The sequence below is a fragment of the Limulus polyphemus genome, unplaced genomic scaffold, assembly GCF_000517525.1.
Source record: "Limulus polyphemus unplaced genomic scaffold, Limulus_polyphemus-2.1.2 Scaffold1088, whole genome shotgun sequence".
Lineage (NCBI taxonomy): Eukaryota > Metazoa > Arthropoda > Merostomata > Xiphosura > Limulidae > Limulus > Limulus polyphemus.
The window spans coordinates 329,679-339,953 of NW_013666698.1; the positions used below are offsets into that span (position 1 = coordinate 329,679).

Consider the following 10,275-nt stretch of genomic DNA (forward strand, 5'->3'; position numbering starts at 1 on the left):
ATCAGATTCCATCTTCAGTATCTAAAGCAGAATAAAATGAATTTACTGATGTCCGAAACGTTTATCAATGTCCCCTTTTTGTCAATAAACAATGTTGTTTATCATAAGTGTCGTAATCTTGTTTATAATCAAACTTCGTTTTCCTTCGAACACATCGATTGCTAAAGGTCTAATTAAGTGGTTACTTTTAATGTTTAAATAGAATGTTTACTGATAGTGGAATGAAGATAAACTTTTGAAATCTACATCTAGACTTGAGTTAAAGGAAAACGACTTTTCTGTTAGTGATGAGCTTTAGTGGAATGGTTTATATGATTATATGCGTATTAGCTTTAAAATCGCTCAAACATTTATCAAACTGGTATGAAGATGCATATAAAAAGTTACAACTGGTTTTGTCGATTTTTATTATAACGAGAAAGTAAATGTTTCAGTATATCAAAATACTATACGTCAATGGTCCCACATTATTTTCCATATTAGACCACTCCAGATGATGACCATAAAACAAAGCGTTGGGCCTAAGCTTGTTGGGGAATATATTATTCTTAAAATATAGTTTTGCTTGCTTCTGCGATATATGAGCACAGAGCAGGCCACGAAATAGGCTTTAGAGGGCCTTATGTGGCCCGCGAGTCGCCTACTTGGGACAACTGCTGCACGTTGTACACTTGTCATGTAAAGTTCTTCTAGTGATCACAAAGTCAAAATAATATTTTCCATAAACTTTGTTTGCTTGTCTAAGCACAAAGATGTACAATGGCTATGTGCATTGTACCCACTGGGGGAATCAAAATATGAATTTTATCATAAATTACTAATCTATAATGAAACTAACCTTAGTTATAATTTTCTTATGGTAATTTCAGCCGTGGGGGCGTTATAATGTGACTGTCAATCCCACTATTCGTTGGTAAAAGAGTAGCCCAAGAGTTGGCGGTGGGTGGTGTAGACTAGCTGCCTCTCCCTCTAGTCTCACATTGCTAAATTAGGGACGGCTAGCGCAGATTGCCCTCGTGTAGCTTTGCGTGAAATTCAAAACAAACGAACAAACAAACTTCCGTCATCAAGTGTCATGGCGGCATGACAACTTTCGGTCCTCTGATGCCACTTTGTAGAACTTTGACGTCATCGTCTCTGGTGTGTGGCTCTATGACGTCATCGTCTTGCCCCGCTCTATCGCCCGAGGCAGTCAATCGGCATGCAGTGTGTGTGTGAAATATTGGGATGACTACTGCAAACAAACATATAATTTAAGAACAAAAGGGGTATACGGTGATTACCATAATATGAAGGGATTTGATGGATACTTTATTTTATATTATTGTTAATGGAGGAAACATTATGTCATTGGCCATAAATTGTTACAAGATTATGATCACTGACAGCTTCAATTTTATTTCTTTGTTTCTAGTCATGTTCCTAAAACCTTTGGTTTGTAAGACTTTTCCTCATTTGTTCTACGCAAGAGCTAACAAGAATTACCAGGGACTTATAGCAGACTTTTGCTTTATTCACTAAACACAATGTGAACATCAGTTCAAGAGAAATTCTTGGAGTGATAATGAGAGCAACAGTAGGAAGGATATAACTTTGACTTCCAGGAAGAGATTTACAAGTAACATTTCTTTGATATTGATATCTAACTTTGAAATTAAAATTTTTATATTTGCTTTCAATTAATTGTTATACATATGTAAAATATATATATTTTTTGTTTCCTGTTCATTTTTTTCAGATACTGTTGCTCTGACATCAGTATACTTCAATGGTTCAGCCTCCATTTCAGGACAAGTTTCTTTTAATATGTGATATTGATCTATTTTGATACATCCCCATTATTTCTGTATGTATACCAATCACAGGAACAAGATTATCCTTCCATGATCAATTGTTCTCATCCCTATACATGGCAATAGTACATTAACATGTATAGCCAAATCAGTATCCAGTGGTTAGATTTTACCCACAAATCTCAAGGAATCAATATTCAACATGCTTTACATGACAAATAAAACAAATTCTCAATTACAAACTAAATGGATTATGCAGTGAAATAAACACCATCTACAACTTTTACAGGTGTTACATATCACCAGTATTATCACTCAGATACCAACAAAATGGCTTTAAACTCGCTAATGTGGGCCATAAGAAAATGTACCCAGGAAAGACAGCAACACCTTGAAGTTCTTGTTTACCAAATATTCGTTATCTGGGAACACTTGTTTAAAACAATGTAAAAACTAATGTTGATTTACAGTATTTTCTCGCAGGTCGTGAAGTAGCTCTTCATTTTGATGTCCATAATACTTTCTGTGGCTTTTTATAAATTGTATATACATCAGTTGACTTTTATCTTTAGAAATATCCTAATGGCTCCAAAATGACTATGTATTGTTTGAGAACAGATCTACTGGAGTTAATATAGATCAATAAGCACTGTGAGAACTCTGTTTGGCATCCTGTTATAATTACTAATGATATTTCTGAGTTAACTTCTTATTTTCACATTCAAGATATTATCCACAAGGAAATTCTAATGTTCAGTTCTTTATTTAAGAAGTTATGGAAAATTAACTTTTCCTCTATGTAAAAACCTGTGACGACAAAAGATCACCATAGTTTTCCCCCGAGTCAGAACTCAGATGACGAACAAGAACTTTCTTTTTTTAACCTGGGTGACTGAAGAAGTTTGAAAAGCTCTTGAGTGTGGATACCAGATAATGATTCTGAGGTGTATTATTATCATTGTAAATCTTCTAGAAGATATATAGATAGATACCTTTTTAAAATTTAAATAGAAAATTGTCAGATGTCCTGCACACTACAACACACCAGAATCACAACAAGTCTATGTTCAACTCTATGGTGAACTGACTGTTCACCTGAGTCTTGAACATATCCATATTAACCCTAGAAGATCTGTTCGCAAACAATGCATAGTCATTTTGGAGCGATTAGGATATTTCTCAAGATAAAAGTCAACTGATGTATATATAATCTGTAAAAAGTATTATTGATTATGTGTGATTCACCTAAGATTATTCCAGACAATACCCTTTTCAACAATGAAGTCATTGCTCTCCAATGCAAGCACAAAAACGAGTGTCTTATTCAGCAAGATGAAACAAAGATTTTTTGGACGCCCTCACTACCACTCGTACTCGACTGAAATTGTATAACACCTTTGATAAATTGAGCTATCTGTAATGGTTATGATACAGATATATATCTGGTGGAACTAATGATCCTCCTCTGGGTGATGTTCTCTAATAAATCACTAACGAGCTTGATGGATATCACATCCTGGATCAACTTTTCATAGATGAAGAGTACTTTAATCGAAGCATTTCCGACTAGTGTAACTGTGCTTAAATGACTTCTACATTTCTGCGATGATTCATGATATTACGAATGTATAAAATTTCCTCGAGTATATACAATCTTTATGATATTTATGAAGTCTCGGGTTTGTTTTCTTTTGCATGAAAACAACGCAAGTAGCAGCTGTTGCAGAATGACTTTATATTTGTTACATAATAAGTCTACCCTACTTTGATATCTTTACAGTTATCGATTGACAAAATGTAAAAAACCAAAAACATTACTTGGAATATCAACATCTTTGAAACTTATAAAACATATCCTCATTTCAAAACGTCATTACAAACGTGTTATATTACAGTAACGTATTCAAGTATTGTACGTAGAAATTAGAAAAGCTTAAACTCTGCCTTCTTTTTTTGTGTTATCAGTATAACTTAAAATATATATCGCTCATACATCAGCAATAATGGAAACTAGAGAAATAAGTCGTATGACGATGAAACTGTCTAATCTTATGAGCACATACGAATCTCTAAACTCCAATTCAACAAATGAGGCGTACTTTAGCTTTTAAACAACAATTTAAAATAATATCTGGTACACTGAGCTAACTCCTAGCAAGGTGGTCCGGTGATACAGCGGCAAGTTTACGGAATTACAAAGTTAGAATTCAGGGTTCGATTCTGCATTGTGGACACAGCAGATAGTCCAAATCCCTAGTAAGCCTGTTATTTTATCCGCAAAGTTAGAATTCAGGGTTAGATTCTGCATTGTGGACACAGCAGATAGTCCAAATCCCTAATAAGCCTGGTCTTTTATTCGAGTCCAAATCCCTAGTAAGCCTGGTCTTTTATTTGAGTCCAAATCCCTAGTAAGCCTGGTCATTTATTCGAGTCCAAATCCCTAGTAAGCCTGGTCTTTTATTCGAGTCCAAATCCCTAGTAAGCCTGGTCATTTATTCGAATCCAAATCCCTAGTAAGCCTGGTCTTTTATTCGAGTCCAAATCCCTAGTAAGCCCGGTCTTTTATTCGAGTCCAAATCCCTAGTAAGCCTGGTATTTTATTCGCAAAGTTAGAATTCAGGGTTAGATTCTGCATTGTGGACACAGCAGATAGTCCAAATCCCTAGTAAGCCTGGTCTTTTATTCGATTCCAAATCCCTAGTAAGCCTGGTATTTTATTCGGACTAAGTTTACTCCTATAATTTTTGGCAAGACTATTTCTAACAAATATAGTAATGACATAGGTTATTGTAAAACACATTTTACACTCTTCTGTGTTACCTAATGTGGTAAATTAACTAAACAATAACAAAACTTCAACAAAAGAATAAAAAAACATACAATGTTATCATGCGGGAGAAGAACAAATTAATTCAAACGAATATGCAATTAAATACTAACAGAAAAAAGGTAAAACTATTTTATTCTTTAAACAAAAATCAATAAATATCATTAAACATAAAAATGTGAATATTTATTTAATTCTAAACTGAAACATACCTGTTGCACAAAACATTAGTTTATCCAGATCTTTAACACATTCTGGTTTTCCCAATGCTGCCTGTATGTCAACATCAACCGAACAGGTGTGTCTACACTCTTGACTTACATTCTGTTTTTGACAACAGACTAGAAGTAGAGATAAAACATGACACACAGTCAGTAGTTGAAATATGTATACATTTTTTTCTTACAAAAACGATTAGATATATATATATATATATATCGCACACAAACATTTTATAGTGTCTTTGAGAGTATTCATAACAAGAAAAAAAAGCTTTCGGGAGGAGGGGGATATACGCGCGTGTGTGTGTGAAGAAAACGAAAAAAATATATATATAAGTGAAACAATATATATACTTTAAAAAATAAAAACGCAGCCACAAAACGATTATCCCAAAAATCATAGGGTGGGTCATTATGTAAGGTGCTCTGGTTTTCTGAAGTATTAGCGGAAGTAAGATCCAAATTGCACTGAGTGTACACCGTCTATCCAGTTTAACCTCATTTTCGCCAGCCTCGCATACTTAAAAAAAAAAAGAGAAAAGGAGCAGACATGGGCGCTCAAGCTCACAACGTCCCACATCTTTACCGCCTTTCGCTGTCTGGTAGCTAGAGATGGGAAGATGGTTGCTCACAAAAATAATGATAATAAAAAAAATATAAAATAGCAAGAAAGATAATAATTAGAATATTATAGAGCAATGCGGGAGACAACAAAACTGTCATTCATCTCCCAATATGATGCTTGGATATAAATACCAAGATGTTAAGTACTAATATACTAAGCCCAACCTTTTTGCTATTAGTATAGCTCCCATCTAGATAGTAGCATCTTGATATTTATATCCAAACATCATAATCCATCTTTTACTTATTTACTGACATATACCAGTAATTTCAAATGTCATAAAACTATTATCTATATCAATAAATACTTCCAAGATGTTCCTGCTCTACATTATTAACATAATTCAATAAATATTTATGTTTTTTAGATTACCTGAAGTATTGTAGACAGTAAGTTCTTCTACCTGAACGTGCAAGGTAACACTGGCTACACCATGTATGTTTTCTGCATAGCAAACAAAGTTTCCAGCGTCATCGCTTCTGAAGTTAGTTAATTCGAGACTTGAGATGTATGTGGCTGGAACCTTTAAGAAGGAAAAGAAACCGAAAAATATATTGCAACTTAAATAACAGTTAAATGTGCTTACCTAAATCTTCAATCGCCTATTTAACAGCACCATGTTTTATGACGTCTGTTATTCTTACTCTTGATCTCATTTGTAACAAATGTTTCTTTTAAATTTCTTTTCTGGAAAATTTAATATCTGTATTAATTCCCGAATTTCCAAAACTACTTTGGTAGCAAGTTTTTGTTATAGAATTAGAACCACAGTTTGAATTACTGACATTTCACCTAGTATATGATAATTCGGTGATATCCATCATGCAAATACTGTAGTCTTTCTGATTTTGTTATGTTTATGTATGTCACTCCTGTTACTTTATGACTCATTATGTTGCAATGACAAGCTACCAATTTTATTAGTCAGAGATATATAATAATAATAATATTATTATACACAATTAAAACGTGCACATCATACTTTTTAAGGAGTTATGAGCTTTCGATTATCATTAAAAGGATTGAAATCCTAAACATAATACTACTGAATATCGTGTATAAAGTACTGGTAAAAAACTACCCAAACAAAAGTATGTGTGTTGAAATCACAACCCACATGAATATCGTGTATAAAGTACTGGTAACAAACTACCCAAACAAAAGTATGTGTGTTGAAATCACAACCCACATGAATATCGTGTATAAAGTACTGGTAAAAAACTACCCAAACAAAAGTATGTGTGTTGAAATCACAACCCACATGAATATCGTGTATAAAGTACTGGTAACAAACTACCATAACAAAAGTATGTGTGTTGAAATCACAACCCACATGAATATCGTGTATAAAGTACTGGTAACAAACTACCATAACAAAAGTATGTGTGTTGAAATCACAACCTACATGAATATCGTGTATAAAGTACTGGTAAAAAACTACCCAAACAAAAGTATGTGTGTTGAAATCACAACCTACATGAATATCGTGTATAAAGTACTGGTAAAAAACTACCCAAACAAAAGTATGTGTGTTGAAATCACAACCCACAGTCTCTGACAGAGAATTTGTCTATCCGCTAACAAACAGAAAAAAAAAGAAAGATGGTACCCGCCCCTCTCCTCCATCGCGTTGCAGTTTGAAACGAAACAGATATGAACATGCAGGCTTTTCGTTTAAAGTAAGTAGCTTGCTCTGATGGAAATTTATTATTAACATGTTTGAATTTCGTTTTTCAATTTAGACATCCCAACCTAAGTGATTTCCATATGTTTTACATTTAGTGTATTATTCAAGCTAAAATAGGTAACCGTGAACATAAGCATCTTCAGAATAGTAAAGGTTAAACTGGAAAATAAAGTGACAGTTTTGATGGTTTTATTAAATATATCTAAATGAATCAGTCTCCTTGACTAAATGAACATAACGCATAAATTAGATTCCATCAATTTCGGAAAAACCCACGACGTTATATTAAAACTTATATTTTTATAATTTTTTTTGTTTTTATACAAACTTTTAATGAAAGAAATTTTCACAATTTGTTACTTGTATATGTTAAATTACAGAATTATTGAAAACAGTGGCTCGGCAGTAACTCTGAAGGCTAATAACGCTAAAAAAACCATGGTAAGCACAGCACAGATTGTGTAACTTTATGCTTAACAACAAACAGAAACCATGTTTTCTTAAATCACTGAAATATACTGAAGTTGCTTAATATAAAAATGGTTAATCACCATTTATATAAATAGTGTGCATACGGTAATGCAGTAGAATTGAGCCGTGGCACCTATATATTTATTTGGTCCCGGTGAGTTTCAGGTCATTCAACAATGCTACAACTGATAAATTTGAAAACGACAATGTCATAGCTGTTTCAACGGAAGAGTATTCTTATTGTGAACTGCTACGAACAAATTTGAGGACGACAATGTCGCAGTTGTTTCTGAAGAAGGCTATTAGTTTAATGAAACAGCAAAATCTGAGTCACGCCAATATCAAAGATGGCAAGTATCATCAACAAGAAAAGATCAGCACCATGCAGAACTACAACTACTATTGCCAAAGTTCAAACAGGCTGTCGCTAAGGGACTAATCCTCTATCCAGAAATTATTTCTAACAAACTGTATATAACCCAATCAATTATGTACTTTAGCATAAACTACTAGTGCAGATGGTTCTCCACACATATTGGTGAGAAAGACAAATTTAAGAAAAATTATTTGCATGTATGTATGTTTTCTTATAGCAAAGCCACATCGGGCTATCTGCTGTGTATACCGAGGGGAATCGAACCTCTGACTCTAGCGTTGTAAATCCGAAGACTTGCCGCTGTCCCACCGGGGGGGGGGGGCAATTTCTTGCAAGGACGAGGCCTGGATGCACTTGAACAACCGCAATATTCGTTTGACCATATGCAACTTGATCAGGTTTGATATTTCTTCTGGAACATGGAAAAATAGAATCATCTGAATGTAGCGTTGAACTGTAAGTGAACTCTGACTTTTATCTGTGTAGCACAGTGTAGTCAAACAATTGCTAGTAGGTAATCTTAAAGCGCCATTTTTATGTCAACAACTTTGTAAGCGTGAATGTTCATTATTCAATTTATATGTCGTTAAGGAAACAGCAGTTTCAAGATATTGATTTGAGTATAAAAATATAACAAAGAACTATGATGAATCATACTATTTAGTGATTAGAGCATTATCATCACAGTCATTTGGTTGTTGTTTTTTCCGAGCAAAGCCACATTGGGCTTATCTGCTGTGTCCAACGCAGGGAATCGAACTCCGGATTTTAACATTGTTTACTCTGTAGACTTACGACTGTCCAACCGGGAGACCACAATCATTTGAAAATACACTAATATCTACTTGTATCTAATGGGTGTATACTATACTATACGTTTACTAAAGAGTTCAAGGAATGACCGTTTTGTCAATATAATATCGAAGTTTGTCTATTTTTTCAGTGTACTGAAATACAGACGAATATAACAGATTTTCTGTATATTTATCTGAGTAGTCTATGTATATAACACAAATCTAAATTCCTTTTGTAAGTGCAGAAGACAACAGCATCATATATATATATCCCACTTGTAATGTTCTACGTAATTCATTTTCTCAAGTAGTTATTTAATGTAAAACAGTCTTAATAGGAGCTTAGCCTGTCTTTTTCAAATCTTAAACTTATGATCTCTCGTACGAAAGTCTTCAGGATATAGCACTAAGAAATGTAATTTTTTTGAAATAAAATCCCCTCTTACCCTTCATTTCTTAAAAGCAAATAATTTGAAAAGGATCTTAAACTAGACTCATAAAATTACCCCTCCATCTCAGGAATTATCCTAGTCACCATCCTCCTCTGAAGCCTTTATAAGAAATCAATATCCTGTACAGTATTGCAAGTAAGGCCAAATTAGTGCTTTGTATATCAATAATTTTCACTCTCGACTTAATGATTATATGTCTTTTATTGATGTTGCTACTTGCAACAGATAGCTTGAGTGATCTAACCACCACTGTGCTAAGATTTTATTTCTTTTACACTCTACTGAATGGGTTTCCATCTGTTATATTAATAGTTTGATCCAAATTATGATAATCCATATGCATTACATGGCAATTGAAGTTTCTCCACCTAAATTAATTGGTTCAAGTGGTTCCCTGGTACCAAAACAACTTCAATAAAGCTAGAAATATTCAAGAGGTTAATGCCATCAGTGAACCTTATAATTAACTAAGTATGTTCCTATCAATATCATTAATGTAAATAATAATAAGTAAAGGCCCAAGCACTGACAGCCTGAGGCACTTCAATAGTTACAAAGATCCAGTTTCACTGGATCCATTAATGACAACTTTTTCCTATCTCACATCAAACCATACTGCAATCCAACTTACTAGTCTTTCCCAACCCTACCGATGTGATTTTCTCAGCTAATCTTTGGGTGACACTTTATAAGAACTTTCTTAAAATCTAAGTACACCAAGTCTACACCCTTAACACCATCCAAGTAACACGTAACATTGAAAAAGTTAACAGATTTGTAAAATGATGTTTGCATTCACTGAATACATGTTGCTGTGTGCTATTTTTTAGTAATTTTGAATAGTTTGCTTAAATGTAAAACATCTATTTTCAGTTATTTCAACTATATTCATTTGGTATCGAACCTAAAAACAACTTACTAAATATTAGGTCGTCAAAAAATTAATGTCGCGTTTTGGAACACTTTCATTAACCACCCACCAAAAAACGTACATCACGTATAATAGTTAAATAAACCTCCCAAACGTCA

At 33.7% G+C, this 10,275-nt stretch overlaps 1 protein-coding gene across 1 annotated transcript in view; it reads right to left on the bottom strand.

Annotated features, from left to right (window-relative positions):
• LOC106462073 (Ig-like and fibronectin type-III domain-containing protein 1) overlaps nt 1-5,989 on the bottom strand; it is a gene marked incomplete at its 5' end in the record, with an annotated part of 33,216 nt that extends 27,227 nt beyond the window's left edge. The window contains 2 exons of the mRNA XM_022389199.1: nt 4,833-4,961; nt 5,839-5,989. Of these exons, the coding sequence (XP_022244907.1) occupies nt 4,833-4,961; nt 5,839-5,989 (280 nt within the window). The remainder of the gene's footprint in view (nt 1-4,832; nt 4,962-5,838) is intronic.
• Nucleotides 5,990-10,275: the final 4,286 nt, after the last annotated feature.